Here is a 26,637-nt window from a genome sequence, read left to right as displayed (position 1 = left end):
CTGCTTTGTGAGCCGCATACATTTACACCCTGCATAAACATGAGCTTTTCCTTACCCAGACACATTTTAGCACAGGGTGTAAGTGAGGTGAAAGCAAATGAATAACATAAAATTCATTAACAAAGTCCTTGCCATTTATCAGAGAAAATTATTTTGTTTGGTTTTTTAAATGAAGTGTTGAATGCTGGAATGAATGAGGGTCAGGGACGGACTGATGCAATGAGAGCCGAGGACAAGTGGTTGAATTGGATGTCGAATGAGGATAGTGAGCAGATGAAAGCAAAGAGGCAAGGCAAGTTTATTTTTATAACACATTTAATTCACAAAGGCAATTGAAAGTGCCTTACATAATGCATAAAAAAATAAAAAGGAGATACAGCACTAGACATAATAACACAAATTTAAGAGACATGAACAATTTCAAAAGAAGTAAGTTGGTTAAAGCTCTGCCAAAGGCAGTGGAGAACATAAAAGGTCTTTCATCATGTTGTAAAGGTAGTCCAAGGTGGGGCAAGTGTTATATGTACTGGCTGTTTGCCCATCACTGTGAAGCATGGGAGGGAACACTTGGAAAAGAGATTTGGGGTGAGGCTAACCAGTTTCAGTATGGTTACATGCACAGAAGTACCCCGTTGTATGTTTTATCTTGGATATGTTTACTTGCAAAATATTGTTCCCTGTATACATTACTTGATTATAACATGATTCAGGTTTATGATTGTATGACGTCCTTAACTCACATTTATTATGGATGTGTCAGTAATGGAAGACAAGACCAACACTGCCATTAATCCTTGCATTGCCAGTGCCAGGCTTTCAGTATTGTTTGTGCGTTGCCTAGATCATCAATACATCCTTTATTACTAAATTCTTTCATTCTTTTTAATCATTCACACATAACTCAGATATGTGCATGCCATGAGCACAGGGTACACCTGTGCACATGGCAGACTGATCAGAAATCTGGAAAAGGTGCCACAGTGTCAGAAAATATAGTTTGCTTTTGTTAGAAGTAGCAATAATGCAATTTAAAAAGACAAAATGCCATTTAAGTCAAAGTACGTAAATATTATATGAACATTGTACTTCAAACGTTAATGTACTCATAATGCAGAAAAAAGGTACCTGTGTGTTTGTATACAATTATAGTTTTATATCATTGGATTATTATTACTGATGCATTTATGTGTAAGTTGCATTGTACTGTTGAAGTTGGCCGAGCTGAAGCTGAGTTTCAGCTATTTTACAAGACAGTTTGAGTTGTAACCATACATCGCGTTTTATAAACTCAACATGTTTTCTATGGCAAATCTTACTCAGGAAAGTAATTAATGACTAATCCTGTCAGAATGTTGCAGTGAAGTAAAAAAGAACCACATTTCCCTCTAAAATAAGTGAAAGTTACATTCCACCACTGAAATTCAGATGTGCTATATGAATGACAAGAATATGCTAAGCATGGGTTATCCAAGTACAGATACATATAGACTGCGCCACACAGCAAACACACTCACAGCTACTGTATAACCACAAGCGCTTCTCAGACACAATGCCTACTCCACAGAGCACCAGCAGAGATGCTGAGATAGTGCATGTGCTTACTTAGTGATACAAGCGGGAAGATACAAAGCGCTTGTTCAGAGAAAGAGGATGTGAACAGGGAAGATGAAGGCAGCGTTTGTTTGCGAGCGCGGCGAGGCAGAAGTGGAAGTCACAGCAGTGCAGAGAACCAGAGTAAGGCTGTAAAATACTGTGTTGGCAAAACTACTGACCCCAATACTGCTCTCAAATCTTACAGGGAAAAAAAAAAAAACTCAGAAGCCTTCTCCTGGAGAATGAACGCCAAGGGCTACACATGCAGCTGCACATAAATGTATACGTTCAGAGGAAATAATGCATGCTCAACCACATACCCAAACACAGACTTATAACTTGCTGTCGCACCTGCACTTTCATGCCTACACTGATACTCTCAACATACACACACACACACACACCTCTCTTATTCCAAGGCCAGGCATCAGATAACTTCCGACCCTCTTTAGTCCCAAAAGAACTCTGTCCTCTCTTCTCTCTGTGCCTCGTATTTGACAGGTCTAGACAGAGAAAAACAGACTTTCCTGCTTTGCCAGCACAGCAAAGACTTTGTAAAGTCAACCTTTTGTTTAGCAGTAAATGTCATGAATAACAAGAAGCTCCAGGTAATTTGATCACTCTGGTTTAGTTTTCCCTCTAGATTGACTGTGTGTATGTGCATTTTTTTTTACCAATACATGCATTTAAAGCTTGCTTATCTGGCTGCCATTTAAATATGATGTACGTGTATATGTTTGTACGCACTGTGTGTGTTTGGATTTGGATGTCTAGGCATGTGTGTCAACAAAAGTGTATCTTTTCTTCTTTATCGGTCTGTTTGTGTGTCGGTGCATTAATCAAATCCAGTGTGTTGTGCTCTGTATCCTGGAACTTATCTTCTGGCAGCCGTGGTCAGCAGCAGAGGCTGCACACAGAGGAACAGTCTATAATTAGGGGTCAATTAGAGTCAATTGGATCGATACTGCTGGAGTAAGAGAGTCTTCGGCAGTGTTTATAATACCTTATCAGTCCGCCACAGAGGCTGTTGGTTTACGTAATGATGTATGTGTTTACACAGTGTATTAGATAGCAGTTAATCTCATCCTCTATATAAATGACAAACTGGAATGACAGCCCAAAATACAGGGTTCCTGCACAGGTCTGGGGTGTCTGAAAATGTTTGGTAAAGTAAATTATCATTAGCAGGTGTTGAGAGGCTTGAGGTTAATTGTCTTTAATTAATGCTTCTCTCTTACTCTTGTGATGTGTGTATTTGTGTTTGTGTGTGTGTTGGTGGTGAAGGACAGATCCTCCTGCCCTGGATGCTTTCATCATGGACAAAGCCCTGCTGGACTTTGAGGTCTCTATCGACGCAGACTGCAAACTGCTCACTGTGGGGAAGCCGTTCGCTATCGAAGGTGCACACACAGCCACAGACGCAATTTTGAAGACACCGTATTGACTTACATTCATTCCCTTACAACATTATGTTTTGTGGCTTTTACATTCTGTGTCCTTGTTTTTATATACTGTCTACTCTGTCTCTTTATTTCCTTTTTCTTTCCCCTCCTACCTTAAGAACTTGGTAACACAGTTATCCCAAACCACTATATGTTTAACCCCTTTTACCCTAAGCTTAAGCCAAATATAACTACATTCTCAACCTTAAAACCAAATCTGTATATCCTAAAATAGATTGAGCTTGACTTGAATTTGAAGATGTCCTCTTAATGGGATCAAGCACACACACTAACAATGGCTCATACACTTACACACTTTCAATTGTGTGTGCATTCACACACTTTGAAATAGTGTATCTGCGCAGACATGACATACACTCTGAAAGTCCACAGCCTCTGTCTTCCATGCAAGACAGACATACACACTCACACACACTCACACACTTTCGGAAAGGAGATCAGATACTGTAGTTAGCTACACGACTGGCAGAATAACACAGTGATTCACTGTGAACTTGCTACATGCTGCAGGGTAAAAGTGCTCAGCCATCTATTATTAACAACAATGCCCAGTTAGAACACTATGGACTTAATGCTCACAGGTTGGACTAACTACAAGACAGTAATGAAGCACAGACAAATTCACTGACAGCCGAAGCAAACAAAAAAGAAAGAAAGAAAAAAGAAACACAGCTAATGACCCACTCAGTGGGTTATCATATTTGAGTTCTTGTACAATGCTACATGAATTTTTGGGGGCTGTTAACATACATGCATGTGTATGAGCATAGATTTTTGTCTATGTTCTGGTTTATTATTGAAGGAAATTGTTTTCCTCTAAGACTTTAAAATGGAGGATATTTTTTCAGACTAAAATCACCATACGAACCATTTCAAGCAAGGAAAAACTGCAAAGTAGAGCCAAGAAGCTTGCCACAAACATTTTACACTGCTGTCACGCTTAAAAAGGCTGAATTTTCCACTGTTTCATTTCTTTCACCTCATTCTCCTTCTACACCTTTTACAACTTGTGTTACAGCTTGTTTCACAACAAAGAAGATCTAAAATATTACCAAAAAATATATGTTGTATGTAGTGAAACATGCTGTCCTGTATGTGCTGGCTAAAAACACAATATACTGCAAGCAATGACATGAAAGCCGTAACTTACCAGATGTAGCCAACGTGTCGCTGTGCTTGTGTGTTGCAGTTCAAATGATGGGTCAGGAGACAACACCGGGTCAATGCTCTTTACTGGCACCTCACATGCAGATCACAATACCTGTTAGATATTCAAAAGACACAAAATGTGAGCTCTGTGTGTGACCTCAGGTCCAAAGCTAGCCCCTTCCCTTCCTATTCATCTCAACAACAATTAACATGACATTAATATATTCATTAAATTTTAAACAAAAATGGAAAATGATTAAAATGCCAGCTGACCCATGCACTTTGAATTACTTTAATACACATCAGTTGTTGTGAAAGAAAAACTTTTACACTTGCATGTGACTAAAAAAACATGGCCAAGTCCCCAGACTGCACATAAATAGGAACGGTCAAAGCACACTTGCACATCCACCTTTCCGTACCTATTATATATTCCGAAGACGCAAAAACTATGGGCTGTGTGTGTGTGTCCTCGGGTCCAAAAGCAGCTCCCTTAACTACAACAGTAAGAAAAGTAAAGATATTCAGTGCAAACGGTGGGAAAACACGGCGAACTTTTAAGCTAGCTAAACGGCTACACAAAAATATTAGCCCGCTCATACCGGTACGCAAAACTCATCTTGAAGTGAGTATAGTGCGAACACATCTTCACCAAACACGTAGCGAAGTTAATATGAAACAAGGCGACATCGTAACACACAATTCATACACCAAGAGCAAGTCTAAAACAAATATTTTTCGCACACACACCTTATGCGGCTTACCTGCTCTACGTCCAAAGACGCCTTTAACCCGCGCTCACGTGAGCGTGCCTACGTAGTTACGCTGAATGCAACCGTCACGCAGTCACGCACGCGCATGCGTATCTTGATCGAAACAAGCAGGTGGAGGTAAACGTAGACTCACATAGCCACAACCGGAACGGTGGAATTCAGCAACAAAACCATAATAACCTGTTACACAGGTGAACATAATTGCAACCTACACCACTAAAGTATTGCTTCTGTTTGTTAGTCAATAAGGCAGTGAGTCAATTAGGTCTTATTTCATTCTGTTCTGAGGTATGGATACTTTGGTTAGAAGACTAATTATTATTATTATGGTTAAAGGCTAATGAGGAATCGCTTGTAATGAATCATGTTTTAGATAAAATAATTGCCTTGCATAACTATGATAGCCAGAATAATACATTACTGCTTTGCATTATTAGAGCTGGTTGCAGCAGTGATGACAGTAATAATAGTAATAGTAGAAGTTGTTATCATATCAAAGGGTCAGTATGCAATGTTGTAGATTCTAAGGCGTCTCATGACAAAGCATTTGTTGTTTAGGGTGCATCAAAGAAAAATAAAAACAGAGAAAGGTATAAATGTGCAAGTGAGAAAGTAACGTCGGTACATAGGGATCGGACTACACCGGCAAGATGACTCGTGGTAGGAATACGAATTTATCAGCTTGATCCTACGGCTTTTAAAAAACACAACAAAAAAGCAAATGAAACATTTTGTTTTTTCTTAGAGGTTACTGTTTGTGTCTCCTCCGTGAACACTTGTTTACCGGTAGGTCTCCTCAGAACAGCTATTCTTATTTTAAAAAATTATTTCGTCTTATTTTAAAAATTATTTAACGAGGGTTTCTCTTGTTATGACTGTCTGAAGCACTCACCTGCTTCGAACGTCACTCAAGTGCTTCAAAAGTCAGTGACCAAACCACACGTTGGTACAGTGGTTCAATACAACTGCCTCATGCGCTACCGCGCATGTGTCGGAGTCTCGAGTGTTAGAAGACCAGCACTACGGACGACTCCCAAACTCCTTCAACCTAACTACCACCTTGAGTCAGGGTGCCGTTTCTACATGCATATGCTGGTGGTGCATGCCGGGAGATGGGGACGGCGCGAATTGGCCAGTTTCCCACACAGTAATATGATAGATAATAGAAAACAGCTTAGCGGCGCAGATGATTTTCTTTTCACGTGGTTGTGCCGCCCCCCATGTGATGCCGCCCCGGGCGGCTGTCCGGTTCGCCCGTGCCAAAAACCGCCACTGATGTTGACGCTGAACAGGGCGGAGTCACAGACGGTTTTTAGACCGACGGACGGTCGGTACAAAATTCTCGTCCGCACATTCTGACAGATGTATCCGATCTCCCAAAACACCGCTCAGCGCGCTCTACTAAATCTGTAAGTATTTATAGTGAGTGACCTCAAATATCAAACATTTGACCTCTAACCCAAGCTTTTCTTTTTTTTTTTTTTGGTATAGAGTTAGTGTGTGTGCTCATGCCTGCCCACTGATGTGTTTATGTGTATGCACGTACACGTGTGTGCACCTCCTTGTGTATTTGTTTCAATTCAGCCTTTTCTCCTCTCCTCATATCACTGAGACACACAGATATACAGACAGTAAATAGATACTAGTAAGGGTGCCACATGGGACCAAACACTAACTTTGATACCAACTCTCTGTCACTCAAATCTTAGCCTCAGAAAGACCCCACTCCCACATTCCCTACTCACTGTACAACTCTTGTTCACTGGAGATTATCCACTGCTTTCTTGACTGTATGAGACAAAATGAGCCAAGAGACTTTGCTCTGGCATTTCTCACAACTGAGGATGAAAAAGCAGGTCCCATTGGTATGTAGAGTGGGTCAGTTTGATGACTGCTTGATTCATTGTCTACATGAAAAGGCAGGCGAACAATCTACACTGCCTTTAGTAGCTATTTGCCTCCACAGGCTGTGTTAGGACGAATGGGATGGGAGTGAATAACTCAATAAGCCTTAATAAGGTAGAGGAAGAGAGAGCAGGAAATAGCCCAGGCAGGAAATGTGAAAGAGGAAAAACACAGGAGGGAAAAAAAGAGAATACAGAATATGAGATGAAAAAAGTAAGTAAGAGAAAGAACAACAAAGGTAAAGAAAGGGAGGGCCAGTGTAGGGGGTGAGTGAGGTGGGAGTTGAGCACAAGAAGGAGATAGAGGGTTTTCATTTGCCCACTGCCAGCGCCTTTCTGCACAGCTAGTGATAAAAGAGGCAGCCAACAGAGTCCCCTAATCAAGACAAACCTTCACCCCAAGCAGATGGAGGGAGGGAGGGGGAGAAAAGACAGGGAAAGAGAAAGGAGGGAGGAAAGAAAGAGAGGAAATGTTATTTGGTCCATGTGAGGATGCAGGCAGGATTTATAGAGCGGTTTGTGGTCAGGAGATACAGAGAGACGGAGGAATTGGGACTGTGGAGTCGCTGCAGGCAAGGTGCTCTGCTGAAATCTTCAGGCTGCTTAAGTGGAGAGAGATGCGGGGGTGTTGCTGTGCGTCTGTTTCCACTGAGTGCTGTTGGGAGATGTTTACGACAGCCTAGACACACCCCATTAATAATATTGCCACTGAACACGCAGCCACTCGCTGCTTGTTTGTTTGTGTGTGTATGTGAGGGGGGGGGCGGCTTGAATGCATGTGTGAATGCGTGTGTCCCTGTGTGCATAAGTGAACTACACAAGCTCAGTCAAGCGGGACTGGAAGATCAAAATGAGGCTGCCAGAAGATTTTGTTGCTGGGGTGAGATTGTTGTTTGTAGGGCAACTTACATCTGGCAGGAATGACGTACAGTTGCCTTTGTCTGCTTGTGCTTCTGTTGATGTGCGTGTGTGAGTGTGTGTGGAAATGTGGGTATGAGAGTTTAATTCCAAAGCAAGGTAGCACCATTTATAAAAAACACACACGTCACATATGAAAAAAGTAAAACAAATCATGTAGAGCTGAAACGATCAGTTGATTGGCAGACATCAGCAGATGTTTTGATAAGTGATTAATAATTTTAAGCCATTATTCAAGCAAAAATTCCCCGCATTTCAAACTTTTCCTACTTACAGCTTCATTATTGTGAGTATTTGCCATAACTTTTTTCATCTTATGTGATAATAAACTTGTAGAGGACATTTTTTTAACCAGTTTTGGACACTTTATTGATCAACCCATTAAAAAGAAAATAATAAGAGAATAATTGGAAGATTAATTATTTGAAACAATTGTTAGTTGTGCACATAAAAGTATGGATTCCATTAATCCATAGCCCTTTAATAGTAATTGTATGTATTTACATACCAATTCAACCAAAACAGTTAACAGCCCAGTAACTGGTCATACATACTAATATGTAAGAGGTAAAAGGTGCACTGATGTATAAAAACATTACTGTTACATTCAGAGTTTAAGCTAAATCTGATCATTTATCTTGATACTGATGTTAAGTCCTGTCATCCAGCCCTGAAACATACCACATAATCCTTCTCCATCAGTGAAGCTATAACATGCGCTGCCTTTGAACTACACAGCCAGTAAAGTGGGACAAACATCCTCTAGCACACAGACAGTTATGTGTTTTATATTTTCAGCAGTGGTTATTAGAAGAACAAAAGAATGCTACTTATAGAAAGTCAGACTTCATCGACAGAAATCCAAGGGACAGATACAACAGTACTGGCCGCATTGTTTGATTATGAAAGCATTGACAATAATTTGAAAGTTATGAAAGATCATATCAACCTTGCTTGCAGTTATACTTTTGATCTCTTTAAAAATAAGGTAGTAAAATTTTAGCAAACCTATGAGGTGTTATGTGACGAAACTTGATGTGCACGGGTGTGTCTGTGAGTGAGTAGGTGTGCGGGGGATTTGAATGACAGCTCCGGGACTTGCGGCTTGTGATGGAATATGTGGATGTCTGGAGGAAAGAATCAAAACAAATGACAAGTGGCTGCCCACTTGTATTTCACCGTTTGACTGAGTGCTCTAAAGAAATGCGGACAGAGATAGGCTGATGACAGAAATATACTGTCTGTCTGCTGAAAAAAAAAAAGCAAGAAGACAGAGACATATACTGAGACAAAGCAATGGACTCGGGAGAGGAGCCGAGAGATTAAGAGAGGAATGGAGTGAGGCAGAAATTGAATGAAAGTGAAAGGATAACAGAGATAAGGAGCGGACTAACTGGGGAAGAGACTGGCGGCAATGGTGGGAGAGAAATGACCTCGGACTCAGAAAGAGGAAGGATGAGAGAGAGGACCGAGGGAAAGGAACAGGGGTTGAAAATGAGGGGAGAGGGGAGGGTAAGAAGGAAGGGAGGAAAGCTTAGACAGTCTTTGTCATGTAGGAAGCAGAGTGTGACAGTTACGTGAACCTTCCCTATTCTGTTTCTGTCCCCAACCCCCATCAGGCTCAAACACCTTGACAGCCAGCACACACACACACACAAATGCTGCTGGCATGGCGTGTCTCTGACTGCAGTACAGATGAAATGAAACAAACAACTCCGGGAGGTCTTGTATGGCAATAAATTTCAGCGAGGGTCTTTTGATTCCGAGCTGAGGGACAGATTGCGTTTGTTTTGTACCTGCAGAAATGTGGGCTGTAATGCAAAACAGATGCTGTGTCAAAGTCTGGGCTGGGCAGAGCAGCGTTCCTCTTTGGCTTTCAGCTTTTGCAATGACAGATGAACGTGCCACTGCTGAAATTAAAGCAATGAACAGTGGTGGGGGGAAAAAAAGTATTAAATCTGTTTCTTAATTAAAAATATTAGTTATATAATTTTACTGTCGTAACTATAGTTTATTTTATTGCTGTGTCTGGTCTCATTACTCCACACGCTGCTGGTGTTTTACCTTTAACAAGGGGGAAATAAGGAAATTCAAGGCAATACGACTCGTGCTGATGAAACTTTTTTTTTTACAGATCAAGCACAGATGAATATTTAATGTACTATAATAATAATTTGCATTACTTTCTGCATGATTAAAATATTCTGAAGCTATTAAATCCATATCTGTGACACCTGCAAGTTTTAACTCTAACTGTGCAGAACATTTTCTGAGCACATCATATGTTTTCCATGTAAACCATCACTCAGCAATGCAACCAACAATTGTCACTGTCAATTGCATGCAGTGGAGCAAAGGGTATGTTTCTCTCTGATATTTTGTGGAGAAACTTCTCTCAAAAAGGAAATAATCAAGCTGTTGTGCTTACATATACTACTAAACAATGCCTCTTAACATTCCTTGTTACTTGTTTCCTTTTCACAGCCCTGACTGTGAAAAGGAAGGAGTTACAAGGGCAGCCAGGAAGCTGCTATAATGCCACCTGCAACAAAAAACAAAACACTCCACCTGAACAGCAAATACAAAGGAACACTGTCAAAACAAGGACAAGATCCACAAAAGAGCTGTAACATCAGCATCTTATCAAGTTCACATGCAAATGTAGTGAAACTGCCCTTTGTTTGGCCTTGCTACAAAACTGGGTCTTATATCTGTAACCGGAGGGGATGAGTGTGAGGTGAGCGTGGAGTGGATGATCTGCGTCATAGACCATGATAAGTGTTTTGCAACTGACGGCTCTGGTGATGAGGTCAGGGTAAGGGGAGATGTTGAAGGTCCAATTATTTTTTAGGCTGCGTGGGTTATTTGTATGGATTCTGGAAGCATGGTGACAAACGCATGGCGATTGAATAGCTAGAAAAGGACAGTATTCTCAGATTTTTTTCCCTCAAGGTATGTGTCATAAATCTGCCAGTAAAAAAAATGTATATTACAGGTAGTATGAAGTGTCATGTGCCTCTTAAAATTCTTCGGGCAAGCTCCATGGGACCCTGTCTTGAAAACTCCAACAGAGCTGAAGTCTAACAAAATGAGAATGATCAAGCCCACAGGAAAGAGAAAAAAAAAAGACAAATTGGGGTGACAAGACAAGGGGATATGATGGACAAATGAGAAAAGAGTGAAAGTCTTCTTTATAGAAGGCTTCATAACATTTAAACAAGCATGACTTTGACATTTCTTCATCTAAATCTTGAGTTACTCCTCACGGCAGATCCAAAGGTCCAGGGAGTGCTGTTGGACCATCCCCTCCCACATAGTGTTTTACATAAGTGATTTACAACACAATAATAAATCAGCACAGGCTGAGCATAGCTGTGAAACTGCAACCAAAGAAAATGTAACTGCCTGTAAGGAGCACAGTCAGGTAAAATATGAGCATATTTGCACCCTATCTGCTAAAGGGAGTCTAGAGAGTGGAGTCAGATTTGATCCCACTCCAGCCCTTAAGCAGGGATCAGACTACTTGATATTAACCAAAAAATGGGCTGATGCGACGGATGGCGGGCAGAGGGTACAGAAATGAGTCATCAGGCATGTCTTTTTGCTTTTTCATGTTATGTTGCATGGTGGAAAACAAACCGAGTGTACATTTAGGATGCCTCACAAGGCTCCTACAGAAAGGCTGGCATGTCTGAAATTGTTTTGCCTCCTCTCACCTAGTCTGACAACGTCTGCATCATAATCCACAGACGCCACTGATGTTCAAATTCATGATCCCACAAGTTTGTCTCTCACCCCTCCTGCCCTACCTGCTGCACCTTTGCATGAAACTCATGAAAGGCCACACGCTACTATTGATCGGAGTTCAGTGTCTAGTCTAATATGTCTCTCCCGTGGTGTCATGGCAGAGTGCTGTTGGCATTACATTTTTCTGCTGTTATGTAGTGGGCAGCTTCTCAGACAGTAGCAGTATATGTGCGTGCGTGTGTGTTAAATGGAGGAACAGATTACTCAATATCAGGATTTGATTCACTACAGTATGAATTTTATACCACAGGGGGCACCTTCACCATGTTTAGTGGTTTAGTGTTTTGTTTCCCTACACAAATACTGTACCAGAAAAGACCCAGGGCAGTGTATTTGTACTGTATCTGCACTATACTTTGTGAAAACATGCTGGATTCTGATTCCTACTGAAGCCTGTAAACCTATAAATCTCTTTTTTTTTCCAGAGGGCATCTACCCTTTGGCAAACTACAGTTTCCTACACAAAAACACCAACTTAGACACTAGCATGGCTTCCTCAAGCATGGCTGTTGCTGTCAGCTCTGTTACCTATGGCGTATGTATTTACATCTGTGTGTCTCATCTTTCAGGCTACGGTATAGGCCTACCCCAGGGCTCTCCTCTAACCCGTAATGTGTCAGAGTTTGTGAGTCGCTACAAGTCTGACGGCTTCATGGACATGCTACATGACAAATGGTATAAGGTGGTGCCCTGCGGAAAGCGAGTCTTTGCAGTCACGGAGGTAAGTTATTGGCCGGAGAGTGTGCTCGTGTATTGTGTGTGTAGAGCAAAGGCTTCTTGCCGCTGTACTTCTATAAATGAGTCTCCCTTTGGGACACGGACAGAATTGCCTGCCAGACAGTCACATACACACACAGACAAAGACATACAATCACATAGACACAAACCTATTTACCGACCTAAACCAGAGTTACAGGCACGTACTGTCTGCGTGTCAGTGCTTATTTGTGTCTTGTGTATGCTACAAAAGAGCACTATCATTTCTTGCTCTCCCTTTTCCTTTTCCACTCTTTTTAAATAAGTGGGGATCTCCAGACAGAACATGCTGTATCTGTATCTCTTGTTTGTGAATAGGGAGAATTTTCAAATCCCTTTGGCCATCCCTTTTAAATCAGACTTCAAAGTTGAATCGTATAATAGCAACAAACGCAATTACGCAGTCATAGGTTCCCCCAATGAAAAGAAAACCTTAACTTCACCCTACATCAAGAAGTTATTACTGTTCATCCCATTTGAAGCCTGGAGAGTGGGCTACTCTGAACAATGCGGGCATCGGTGCGATCTTGCCCTCTGGATTGGGAGCAAAAGGAGGTCAGTGTTGTCACTGATGAATTTGTCGAGTCAGCTTGGGGCTAATTGCCATCAGAGGCGGAGTGCAGAAATGAGCCGGATGGAGGAAACATGATTAGAGAGCACTGGAAAAGCTCGCCACTGCCTCTTCTACTTCCTTCAGGCCCGTGAAAGCCTCGTAAAAGATAGACACTGTGTCAGGAAGGACGTGGGCAAACCAAATGAGAACAAACTGGTCTTTAATTAATTGTCTCTTTTTACCATCTTCCTGCTAACTGCTGTTTCTCTCTCCATCACTCTCAGTTCTGCTCCTCCCTCAGCTCTTTGGGCCCGTTCTCTCTCCTCCCTTGCTTCTTCACATCCTTTTCTTCCCAAACATGTCTTTTACGCTGGTGCCCTCTCCTTTCTTTATTTCTATTGTCATGGGCTTACACAGCCAAGCTAGATATACAACAGCAGAATATCAATTGGATATTCATAAAAAGTGGCCTAAATGGTAATTATGTAAATACAAATCATCAATCTCTGTATTTTCTTCTCTGTCCTCTAATCCGTGTCACTCCCCCAACCTCTCTCTCTCTCTCTCTCTCTCTCCCCCTCTCTCTCTCTATCTTTTTCTCTTTCTGTCGCCGCCTCCTTAGACTCTACAGATGGGGATCCAGCATTTTTCAGGCCTGTTTGTGCTGCTGTGTATGGGTGTGGGTGGAGCCTTGCTGACTTTGGCAGGTGAACACACCTTTTATCACCTGGTCATCCCTCGCCTCCGGCGTACGAACACAATGCAGTACTGGCTGCACACCAGCCAGGTAAGTAAACACAAACTGTTTGCGTGCTGACATACACACACACACGCACTCGCACTCACACGCTTGCTAATGATCTCATTCACTCAAGCACACACAAACACACACACACACACACAGAAAAAAGATGCACAGTTACAGCAACCTTCACGGTATTCACAGGTGTATGTGCATGCCCAGAGACACACACACAAGCACAGTTACACACATAACCATGCTGCTGTTGGTGAGATGTCCTCACCCTCTGGAGTTAACTCTTTTCTTGCAGGTAACCTACGCCCTCTACTGTTGGAAAATCATAATAACAGTCAAAAATAATATTTTCTTTATAGAATCATATCATGTTTTAAAGGATAGATTTAATTTAACTTTAACCTAAATGTACCAATTAATGCTAATGAAGTACTTTGTTAGTTAACTAATTTGGGTTTTAATTGTGCTCTATAAATTAACTTAACACTTTAAATTAATTAGTTAATTTAGTAAAGACTTAATAAAGGGTTCCCATTGAAATTGCTTTATTAATTGGTTCATGGCCACACATTGTGCATTTGTTGTTTCTATTCTGAGGCAGCTGAGCTGTAAACATCTCATACAGCTCATTAAATGTACCTCTTCATTAGAACATTTTAAATCTATTGTTTTATAACAAAATCACACAAAGTAAATGATAATATAAAATGTGCAGAGGTTTATTTTCCAATTGAACTGTCAGAGAATGAGTGTCTTTATGACAACATATGCCAGAGGAGCCACAAATTGGGAATTTAAAGGTCATATTTTGTTGTTTATGAAACTCTAGCTATTACCGAAGTGGCAGTGGTAGTAATTTTGAGTGAATAATGGAATGAGCAGTATGAATATCAAGGCTGCTCTCATTTGTTTGCTACATCTCTCTAAAAGGGCAAGCACTCCCGGGCAGCCTGTAGCATTCATCACAAAATCAGCTCAGCTGTCTGACAGGATGACATCTGAGTTAGTCCCTCAAGACAATCCTTATCTAGAGTGAACGTCTCAGTTTCACCTGGACATCTTCAGACATATATGAACACCAGGAAAAATTAAAACTTTAGTGATACCTGATAACTTGGCTTTAAGATGTGTTTTTTTTTGTTCAGTCTAGCCTAAGCACTTGGGTACCCAAATCAAAAAGGGCTCAAGCAACTGATACATTAACCTCCTGTAAATTTCAAGCAGGATGGTGTCTCTCACTGAATTACAATCGTTTGATTAAATTATTCAAAGCAGCAGCACAGCAGGATTTGTGAGGAATAGTTGTCACAGATGTTCTGTACAACTGGGTAGAATAATGATTCTTAGAAATTTAAATTCATCATCTCGGCTGATATATTTCAGAGCTGATGAACTGATGACAAATTTCACATTGCTAATCTGTCATTCTCTAATGATTTTTTTTTCTTTTCTTCTCTTCTTGCAGAAAATTCACAGAGCCCTCCACGCCACATATGAGGACGTGGGGAAGGAGCTGACCGGCCTCGACCAAAAGTAATGAAGTTTACTTGTGCATTGTCACCCTTGTCATATTCTTTTTGTAATAGCCAGGATAAACTGTAATTGTAATAATTTATTGTTTATGAAAATGTATCTTTATACTGCTGTACAGAGTATCTCACTGGATATATACCCTTTGCTGTGATCTTCCTCTCTTTCACTAGCCCCTCCTCTTGTATCTCAGACAACTGCACCCTACACAGGAAACAGCATCAGCCTCCTCCCCCATCTCCTCCCACATCCCTCCCTGCTTCCACTACAGCTGGAGACACCAACAACTCCTCACCATCCCATGAGCCCAAGGAGAAACGTGTGCACTTTGACCTTGAGACCCTCCACAGCTACCGCCTGCGCACACACACTGCCTCAGTACGCGGCAGGCCTGGGATGGTTGGACGTCCTGGGCTCGGCCTTGGAGGGTTGGGGCTGGGCAGCCTGGGGAGTTTTAGCTCCCCACCACAGATAAGCCTCCACGCCAACGGGGGGCCTGTCTCTGCACTTGCTTCCACAGGCCTGGTGCTCTCTCCCCTGGGGAGCAGAGCTGCTCAGACCAGCCTGTGGGAGGGGGAGCTCCAGGAGCTGCAGGGGAAGATAGAGATATTCCGCACCCAGCTGAGAGAAGCTCTCGCCAGGAGAGCAGAGATCCAGAGCAGCCTGGAGCGAGAGAGGAGTGGACTTGTGCGCAGGGATACCAGTCTGGAGAGGGAAAGGGACAGACAGAGGATACAAACTATTAACACAGACAGAAGTAGCTCCACTCAGCCAAAACTCCCTGAGAGAGACAGGACCAGCCAGCTGCAAACCCTGAATAATCAACAGACAGGGAGGGCTAACCAGTCATGTGGGCCTGGGACTCTGGAGCATGGGAGAAGCAGCCAGTTAAACACAGTCAACAGTTTGGACAGAGGCCGAGCCAACCAATTACGTCATGTTAATACTTTGACGGGAGAAAGGACTGTCCACTCACGCACTTCCACCAGCCTGGAGCGAAGTCAAGTCAACCAACCAGGTGCTGGAAATGTAACTGTCCAATCACGAAACACTTCTAGCCTGGACAGGCAGAAGGCTAACCTATCACGCACTCTGAACACTTTGGAGAGGACAAAAGCCAACCAATCAAGCGTAAGCAGTGGGACTTGATTGTCTCTCTGAAGCCCCTGATGTACAAGATAGCAGAGGGACTAGTGCAGTTGGTACTTGCATAGCCGCGGGAAGATGGCTGTTGGAATGGGTTAAGTTTGGGGGGATGCTTGCTGAAAAATTACAATATGTTAACTGACACCATTACTTACTATAACCTAATAATTTTCACAATCAAAATTATTTTAATATATACAACTAAAAACCTTTAACTACAGCTTGAGTGCTGAGAACATGTCTGCATCATCCATGAAATCATAAATGAGATGTTTAATGTAATTGAAAAGCAAAAATGATCCCAGTAATAACCCACAATACTTTCACAAGAACAGATTAGACAAAGTCGAATAGCTTAATGTTAAAATCAGTGGTTATTGCGGAGACCGGAGGCTCACTTGAGGAACCATCAGCAACAGTTTTTTTTTCTTCCCACTCACAAACTGAAGCCTATCCGCTGAATAAAAAATGTGTCCTGTTCCACTGGCTGAAGAGGCCTACAAGCACATAGACATCCTCCACAAGAGCACAGAAAATTAAGGTTAGCCCAATGTGAAAAAACAGCAGACAAAACTATCTGAAAATGCACTTAACATGCAACATCCATGGTAACTGAGAGCCAGCAGTAGGAGATAAAGATGCAAAAAAAAATAATTATATTTTAAATAATAATTTCCCAAAAATGTGAATGATAAAAGAAAACTGAAGAGTGAGACAGTCCTTAAGCAATCTACTTAGGGATCCCATGAAATGTTTTAAAAAGCCTTTTGTGTTTTTATACCTTGTATCCTCATGTGTTGTCCCCACCCTGCTCTCTTCCTAAAATGTGCCAAAATTGAGAAGGTGTCTTGCAAACTGAGCCATTCCCAAACAGACGCTTTGAGATGGTAATTTTCTTCAGTGATTTGATGGGTTCCACTTGAAAAAGGATGCTGGGGCAGGACTTGACAGGACCTTTTTTGAGAATACATGTTAGTGGAAAAAGGCCGGTTATACCCAAATACACATCATAAGGAGGATAAATCAGCCCGTGAAAGCACTTTTATAATGCCCTCTGTGGCTCTGAAAGAAAGTGTAGGTCTAAGAAAATAACCTCTGATGACAGCATGAGGGTTTGCCACTGCACAACTTTATAACAGAAAGTCTGCATTAAGGCTGAGGGTGTGAGGGCCAGAGAGAGTCTAATAATGAAATGCTACTGGGAAATGCAGGATCCATTATTTTTGGACTTTGACCCATGCTAGACACTAAAAGTCAGGATATTCAGCATCTGCTGCTTCAGTTTTGACCATTTTTTATACAGTGTCTCTCGTGAGGACCCAACGTTATGGAAGTGCAATACTAATTCACTGCAGTAGCCTCTTCTGTATGTTTTTAGTGGAAACATGGCTGACCCATCCCATTACTTGGAATCTGAATTTTTAATGTGTGCATCACTAGCTGCAGCAGCATGGGTGATTGTTGTGTATTTGCGTGTCGGTGTTCAAAATTGTTTCCATTTTCCAAAATGCTGTAGTTGTTGTGGGTGACATCATTTGAAGGAGGGTGGTACTTTATATGTACTACAGACAGTTAATTATATTTTAATGGTCTAACATTATGTTTGTATGGAGACAGGCATAACTACAGAACAAAATTACAGTCTCAAAGACATTTAAAGGAACTTTTAATTATCTGATCAACCCAAATCCCAAACAGCTCAATACAAATGTATATCTGCTTGGACTGTGGCTCTGGCCAGTGAACATCGATTTGAATGAATTTGTTCACCAAATTCATGACTGATGTAATTCATCATGAGTCAGGCAATAATTTTGCACTCAGTGACTGTATTGTGCATGAATTCACACAATAAGGAAGCTTACAGTTTACTAGCTCCTTGCAGATATGAGTGAGCTCCAATAAGTGAGACCTCATGTTGTTTTTGTTTTTCCTATAATTATTAATCATTCGCTTTCTACTAAAATGGAAAGCAAGTTTCATGCTTCCTGTCCGTTTGGAAAGATGGAGGCGTGTAGCTTCATAGTCTGCGTTGAGACTCTTAGTTATTCAGTCAACCACCAGAGGGAGCTGCATCACTGCTTCCCGCGGCTATGGACACTGGAGCGTTTATTGATCGAGGTTTTGTTACAGCAAAAATCTCAATTAAATGAATTTAAGCAATTGACTTACAAAGGAACTGTGACCGATGGAAGCTGCATTTTGTCCTGTTGTTCTGATGCAGCGTGAGAGGACCTGGGGAAATAAGGCCTTTATGAAATCACTCCAGCACCATACAATCCAATGTCACCTAACGCTACTGAGATACTCAGTCTTGCGAATCTCAACACTTTTAACAGGTGTTGGGGATTTCACAGGCCCGCAGGTCTGAGGTACAGACACTGATATCACTTAAAGAAAACTTCAGGCTTTTATGATGGTACTGATGTACATTTAAACGTTTCAAACTTTGCTGTGGTGTGACGTGATTGTGTTCACATGCCATGGTGTCTATGGAGGAAAAAAAACATTTTAGGTCTTTATTGAGAAAGAGCTTGTGGTACTGGATATTTAAAGAAATACTTTTAAATTTACCCCTTATAAAAATTGTATCAGCATATTATTGAATTTTATCATAAATGATCATTCTCATGTTTTGAAATAAACATTTATATACTTACATACTTGCATTATTTCTCATATATTGAAAGTAATTATTTTTTAGAAAGGACAGCAGGAAGCTTTGGCCTAAGATAATTGAAGTAAGTGAACCATTGTACTGGCTGAGTCATTTTTGATCTGAGCCAAATCAAACCCATTTAAAATCCATTAAATCCTCTAATTTCATTAGATACATTAAACACTACTTGGAAATTCACACTGGCATTAAAAATACCAAAACGGCCTTTGAGAAAGTTGTTTTCAGAAAATATTAAGTACAGTTTAAAGTGCATCTAGGACAAACGTGCAGGAGTATAGCCATTTCAAACTCTCAGTTCATCAAGAGTGCAAAACAGAGCATCTGTCTCAGCACTAGCTTTCATAGTGGGTGATCTTTAATTGATAACAAATGGCAGGTGTGAGGTGGTGAGTCCTAGTTAATCATTTGCAGATTCTTAAAGGAACATGAAATGTCCTGGTAGAGGACATAAATAGTGGGAGGTGTGTTTCATTTCGGCATTCCCGTAATTTTTATTTTTTATCTGGTTTTGTGGTGGTGTCCAAATTTATGTAGAATTCTGTAGCTTAGATTTTAAGATTAGATATTAATTTCCCTCTGGACACACCTCCCCACACCTGTTACTTGTTAACGATTACCAGATCAAATATAAAAAGGTGCAAATGTGCTCCTGCTCTGTTTGGCACTTACAATGAGCAGAAATTGTTTAAATATCTGTATTCAGGAGGCATGCCCTTTTTTTTTTTTTTTTTTTTAATAACTTATGTTATGTTCATGTGTGTTTCTGTCATGTGTTTAACAAAGCAGTCAAACTCTGGCCATTCCTGCTCCTTAGTGCTCATTTCCAGTCCTGGTCTTACAAGACTAAAACACCATTTGAGTTTTGAGCTGAATCACTCGTGCATGTGTGTGTGTGAGCAATTTGTTTACAAGCTCAAGAGCCTGCATGGTGCAGCTTCAAAAAGGCAAAATCTCTGCTCCATGCTAATACTTCAGTACACACTGTGTTGCACAACAAAGGTGTAGCTTTACCTCCAGGGAGATAAATGAGAACGTGTAGCAGCTCTGAAGCTAAGTCAGCTTTCAAGACCTGTGACTAACTATAGAAGATTTTAGGTGAAAGACATACAGCGATGAATATTTTGACACAAAACAGGACTATGCAGTCAAATAGTGCTATGCGGTGAAATGCATAGTCCAAACCAAACTGCATCAAGTTGATATTCGTATTAAATGTGACTCTACACCTACTGTAACACCCACTATCACAAAGTGTTACCATGGAGCACTTAAGCAATTGATCTGTGTGGGACTTGCGGATGCTAACGATGTTTATCTTGTCAGAAAACAGATAAAACTTGAGGACTTTGTAAGCTCTTGGTCGATTCCCTTCAAATTTTAACTGTTGTGTAGTAAACACAAGTCCAGACAAACTTAAATGTAGGATTGTGGCACAGAAAGTGAGGTGGGATTCACAGGCGGCACAACGTAAGTGACTTGTCTGAGAAATGCCAGCGTCCCTGAGGCCACTTAAGGAGGAGGTTTAAGCACCACTCCACCTGAGGGTATAATGGTCTTGTTTAACTTGTTGTGTAATGACAGCTTTCAGCCACACAGAGGCACTTGAACCTTTACCTAAGCAGATGAATGTAACGTGGAGTGGTGAAAACATGCAGAGAATGACATTATGGGTATTGTGCTGAGAGTATCTGAAGGATGGCCAACTTTGGATGCAAGCCATGTATTATGAATGTTTTTGTGTGTGTGTGCATGTGTGTGTGTGTGCGTGTGTATATGTGTCTGGCCCTTTCATGTATATTTGCTTTGTCACACACCTCAGTCACCCCATGAAGAGGTGGCCTAGATAACATGGCAGAGTAAATCATTGTTACACATTTCATCTGTATTGATTTAGAGTCTTGCATTTCATATTATAGGGGACTGTTTTCTCAACCGCATAAGCATAGTAACATTAACACTCTTTTAAAATACAATTTACTATCGAACACTGAAACCCGAGCGCTCATATGAAACCTGACACTTAGTGAAGGGAGAACTGAAATTGATACCACACAACATAATTCTTCAGTACAGATGAGAGCTAACGGCATGTGGGATGTTTGAAGAGGGGCAGAGAGGAGTAGCATGCTGATGATTTAGTGCCGGTGCATCGACCAGACTGTATAAAGTGAAGATAATCACACGGTGATAAAGCCAATCAATAGTGCGTTCTCTGCACTCGCACATGGTTGGATTCTCCTTGTTGTAATAAAATAAACAATGGGCCCTTTGTCAGGTGTCTTCAGACCACAGTGGGTGCACTGAATGGGTTGTGTAAAAATCAATCGGAATCCAATCGCAGAATTGTGTGGGCTTTCATAGATGGATGGGTGAATGTATGTAATATGTGTCCCCACCATGAACGCCTACCCCTGCATTAGCCATGCAAACATGCACGTGTGCTGCATGTGGGGGTGTCTGCATGTGGGTGTGCACACGCATACATGCGTATATCTGAAGAGAGACCATACGCCTTTTGCTAATACCCAGTAATTGGGTCACATGTGTGAACTGCAGTCAAGAAGGATTTTAATCAAACTGAAGAATCCCCAATGTACATCCCCCTGGCGATCAATTACCATACCGAGGGGGTTCATGGTAAAGACTGCTGGTAAAACACTAACTCCATGTTAGACAAAATACAATTGTGGTGATATCTGCATAGCACAGGTACTGCAACTGTGTACATAATGACCAAATTCACCACGCTGAGAGGAGTGTGAGTAGTCTGTGGGAAGCACAAAAGAGTGTTCAACCACCTCCACCACACATGTCTCTCTCCCTCCCACTCTATAGTGCTTGTCTAGTAGGTAAATAGGAGCCAGGCACTATGAGTGATGAGTTTATTAGCTCTTGCCAGCTGTGACCAACCCTTGGGTATTATTGGCGGGGTGGCTGTGTCGGGGGGTGTGTGTGTGTGTGTGTGTGTGTGTGTGTGTGTGTGTGTGTGTGTGATGTTGTCAGGGTGGAGGCTCTGGGCAGGGCAGGGGGAGTGAGGAGGGGAACGGGAGGGGCCCAGGGAAGGGAGTCGGAGACAAGGGAGTACCCCATGAGAACCAGAGAAATTCCCTGGCAACCGGAGACAGGATCAACACTAAATGGGGCACCCCCCATTCATCTAGCACTGAGCAACAGCACAGAGCCAAATGACAGAGATTGAGGGAGAGGGAGGAGAAGGAGGGGTTGTTCCTGTGTACAAATATCTGAATGAATGTAAAACCATTGGAGTCTGGTCAGCAGGCGACTTCCTGCTTTGCACCTCCTCAAATTAGTCTGCACAGGTGTTAACATCCAGGCTGAAAGTGTCCCTGAATGTGTCACAACACTCACTTATAACAATGTCTGACATGAGACAGAAAAAAATGGAGAGAAAGGGGGAAACGTGCCGGTGCTGATGTTTAAGTTCAGCTTTAAACTCCATTAAGAATTGATAACCGTGGGAGCAGAAGATATGGATCTCTTACAGAGCGTCTACATCTACAGCAACCACAAAAGTGCACACGTGCCGACACGCCACAAACACAACACATGCGCGCACATGTGCACCTGCACTCGAGTCTTTGATGTTAATTGCCGCAATGTCATTCATGATGAGTCAGAGAATCGCAGAGGTGTCTGTAAGGCAACTAAATGATGCGTGCATGCGTGTCCTCGAAGACCAGCACCGCATCCTCCGGGGGCATCCAAAAGCACCACCGTGGTCAGACGCCTGCCACACCCTTCTAGGGTAAACAAAGGCTGAGACATCTGAGCCATCATCACAGAAAATATAGAAGTTCGGGGGTCACGCAAACGAATCTGATGGTATTTATAGAAGCACGAGGCGTATCTGACCGTGAGCATAATATTATAATTACACTGAAACTGGCTCTTGCTTAGTGATGAGGTTATCTCCGAATCCGCCCCCTCGCTTTTACGCACAGGGGCGCAGGCCGCGTTTACTCCACACACATATGCACACACGCACACATTCCAAAATCTACCCCTTTGTCTTCGTTGCCTCACGGCGGTAGCCCCGAAACAGGAATTCAGCAGGGAAAGGAAGCGAGAAGTGTGGACCAGACTGTCTCCTCCCCCCACCATAAGCGCACACACCACACTCTCTCCTCCCCTCTGTAACCCCCCCTCCACACCCCTGCCCGCCCCCCATGCCTTTGTGTGTGTATGTGCGCGCTGAGAAGCTGACTGCGTACCCGAAAACCTTGTGACGGTTGCTTTGCATAGAAAAAAACAAGCTTTTTTTTTGGAATTTCACGCTCATCCGTGTTATATATTCTGGAGAAAATAGAAAAACCTACAGGTGCAAATAAAGGGGAGGCACCGGGTGGACAGCACGTGAATCTCTGACTTATCCAAAGCCAAGATATAGGAAGGAAAGGAACGCGTTACCAGCAAGTGCCGCAAATTGGACTTGCCACCATCAGCAACCCTCCTCTTGCTCCTCGCTTCTCTCTCTCGCCATCCTTGCTCCTCCTCTGTAGGTCTCCCCACTAACTCCTCATCCAACCTCATTTTCTCAGTCTCCTTCAGTGAACCCAGAATACCCTCACTCCGGAGCGCTTTCTAAATATCAGTGGGGGGGCGTTTTGGATTTCGGGGTGACTTGGGAGACGCCGGAGATGGATTAAATAGACTCTGCACCGCAAAACTGGAGCAGCACGCACGACCACGCCGGGGGGGAAGGGGGCGACGGGACTCGGTGAATTCACGGAGCCCCCGGGACAGAGGTAAGTGCTCAAGCAGTCCGGTAATATAGTGGCTCTCTACCCTGCATGCAAGCACCAGCAACTTACCGTTCTTCCGGGCACTAGCTGAGGGGCGAGCGAGGAAAAATCAGCACATGGTTTTCACGTTTCCATAATTGATCTCATACGCAATCTGCTGATTTCTGCTTGTGGTGGAGTAACATCAATAGTCTATCCAGCATTATGGTTTTCTGTTTTGATATTGTGGTTAATATAAATGTGAGTAAAAACTACAACCTGCAATAGATGATGATCTTAAGCAAATTTTTCCCCTCCACGAAAGATGCAATCATCACCAATTTTTACATATGGTGAATTTATAAGGATTAATACTTGATAAAACTGGTGGCTGAACTATTTTCAGCAACAGAGTGGGCGAGTTAAGTTGCGTTAACCCTCCTCCATATCAAGTCAACATATGGCCCTTTATGTCTCTGGCTGAGGGCCCTGCAGTGTATGCTGTTGCAATGGCCAGCACAGTAACTTTCTTGGCGGATGGATGAGTGCTTGGTGAATGGAAAACTGATAAGTGGTGCTGTTACACTTAATGTTCTCCTCATTAATTCATTTTCAAGTTCATGTTTGGGAACCAGGGGTCATAAAAAGAGTAGCAGCATCTGTTCACTCTGCATTCTGATTTTAATGTTTAGTCAGTGGCCTGCTGGGAGACACCATGGATCCATCCCAGTGTTATATTGTAAGACATAGCAGATGGTACTAGAGTATCTTATACTATATGGTAATATGGTAAAAACTCTACAGACATTTTTGCTTATGCAGAAACAGACTTTTGTGGAATCAGCCGAAACATCTTCTTTAAGGAAACACATGGGTGCTTTTTCTACCAATATGACAAAATTCTGATCCACACTGATGTTATGTTGTTATCTTATGTACCTCTTAACTAGAATGGCATCATTAAAGCAGTCTTTGAAATTTCATAAAGCCAAAGACGATCACATAACAAAAAGAAAATATTTAAAGCAGGTGAAACTAGGCAATATTTGGCATTTTTGCTTCTCGTTTCCTGTCTGTCGTCTGTAATTGATTAGGCGTCTGATCATTTCAGCACTATGCTGTACTACGCTATGCTGAAGTGTGCTATATCTGCTCAAGTGGGCTATAATGTGGTGTATGCTTTTACGGTACATATGTGTAAGCTAGTCCCTGCCTCTAACACCCTCACCCCCCTCCCTGCATTGGTGGTCACTGAGTCTTGTATCTTCCTTGCTGTCTGACAGACTGACAGATTGTTTATGTCCTGCGTAGGCTGTACAACCCACATCATTCACACACACACACACACACACACATGCACAGATGAGATGTACACAAACTGCTTAGACTATACATTTTTGCAAAGACTTCCTTGATGTATGCAAGCACAAGCAGACAGCCGCTCAGACTACAAAACATTTTGCAGTCACACGCACACATGACGTGCCCCAGAGGACAAATGCTGGTGTGATAGACAGAGTGCCTGTGTGTGTGTGTGTGTGTGTGTGTGTGTGTGAGAGAGAGAGAGAGCGAGAGAGAGAGAGAGAGAGAGAGAGAGAGAGAGAGAGAGAGAGAGAGAGAGAGATGTGAGTTTGGGTGAGGTTTAAATGCTGTTTGGAGTAGGTCACTGAGACCCAGCAGCTGCGAGAGTGAGACCCAGGACCCAGCATCTTCCTAAGCTGCTTTCAGCCACACTGGAATCCATCCATCCCAATATCCTCCCCGTCTGTGATCCTCACGCGCACCCCCCCCCCCCACACACACCCCCCACAGCACCACCAGACAACCACATACATACATACTTACACACACACTTGAGCTCGACTCTTTTGCTTTTCGTTTTTCTATCATTCTTCTTCATTATGTATTTGATCTACCCTTCCTCTCCTCTCCTCTCCTCTCCTCTCCTCCTCTCCATTTCTAGCGGTCATGGAAATTAGACTGTAGAAGTCTTTGATTCTCTGTGCCTTACACCGCCTCAGGGTCAGGCCCTCTTATCTCAGGGAGAAACAGACAGAGACAGAAAGGAGGATGCAGATGAAAAAGGGGGGAAGAGGTAGAGAGGTGTAAAGAAAGATGGGAAGCTGGAGAAAGGTAGAAGAAGCGGAGACAGGGATTTGCAGACAGATACTGCAAAAAGACAAGATGGTGAAGAGAAAGCAATGTCAAGACAAAGCCGGTGAGACAGAGAAATAAGCGAAGCTAAAGAAAATTTGAGCAGAGTACAGTAAAACTGAGAAATAGAAGCACAGAGAGTTAAAAGATGACAGAGGCAAAAAGAGGTAGAGATGACTAGACAGCCTTCAGCCAATAGGAGTTTCTTGAAGGATAGTATTTTTGGATTGACGCTTCAGATAAGCTGATTTTGTGCTCATATTCAATCTGCTTTAATGTGTCTGTTTGTGTGCTAGAAAGGGAAACTGCAAGTCGAAAATGTAATTTGCACAATCACAGGGATCAGAACTTTCCACTGAAACCAGTTCTAAATAGTGTAAATCACTTTAGTTGGGTCAGCCAGACTGTGGCACAAGGTGGAGTAGGTTTCACTGCATGTTTTAGAGAGTGAGAGCCCTGAGGCTTTTCAGCAAAACCACGTCCTTAGCCTCATATCAGCCAGTGAACAATTTATATTAAAGTCAATACTCACCCAACAACAGAAAACCAACATATCACACAATCCTTGGTGGGATATTCGTGGAAAAACAGCGAACGCTAGATAATTGGTATAGGTGGAAGGGAGTGACAAAGACAGATGTAAAGAGGAAAGTGTGGCTAATATAAAAGCAGTTTGGTAGGAAGAGGGAGTGATATACGGAAGGTGATAGCG

The 26,637-nt window shown here is 42.3% G+C and overlaps 1 protein-coding gene and 1 long non-coding RNA gene across 2 annotated transcripts in view; one reads left to right on the top strand and one right to left on the bottom strand.

The window, feature by feature from the left end:
- Positions 1–4,306, bottom strand: part of LOC121197041 — a 135,288-nt gene extending 130,982 nt beyond the window's left edge. Inside the window, exon 1 of the long non-coding RNA XR_005896218.1 lies at positions 4,207–4,306. This is a non-coding gene — a long non-coding RNA (uncharacterized LOC121197041). The remainder of the gene's footprint in view (positions 1–4,206) is intronic.
- Positions 1–16,352, top strand: part of LOC121197038 (glutamate receptor ionotropic, NMDA 3B-like) — a 60,739-nt gene extending 44,387 nt beyond the window's left edge. The window contains exons 8-12 of the mRNA XM_041060391.1: positions 2,878–2,993; positions 12,177–12,328; positions 13,539–13,703; positions 15,139–15,206; positions 15,377–16,352. Of these exons, the coding sequence (XP_040916325.1) occupies positions 2,878–2,993; positions 12,177–12,328; positions 13,539–13,703; positions 15,139–15,206; positions 15,377–16,352 (1,477 nt within the window). The remainder of the gene's footprint in view (positions 1–2,877; positions 2,994–12,176; positions 12,329–13,538; positions 13,704–15,138; positions 15,207–15,376) is intronic.
- The last annotated feature ends 10,285 nt before the right edge of the window (positions 16,353–26,637 follow it).

The sequence above is a fragment of the Toxotes jaculatrix genome, chromosome 17 (assembly GCF_017976425.1).
Source record: "Toxotes jaculatrix isolate fToxJac2 chromosome 17, fToxJac2.pri, whole genome shotgun sequence".
In the NCBI taxonomy this organism is placed as follows: Eukaryota; Metazoa; Chordata; class Actinopteri; family Toxotidae; genus Toxotes; species Toxotes jaculatrix.
This window is presented reverse-complemented; position numbering and strand designations above follow the sequence as displayed.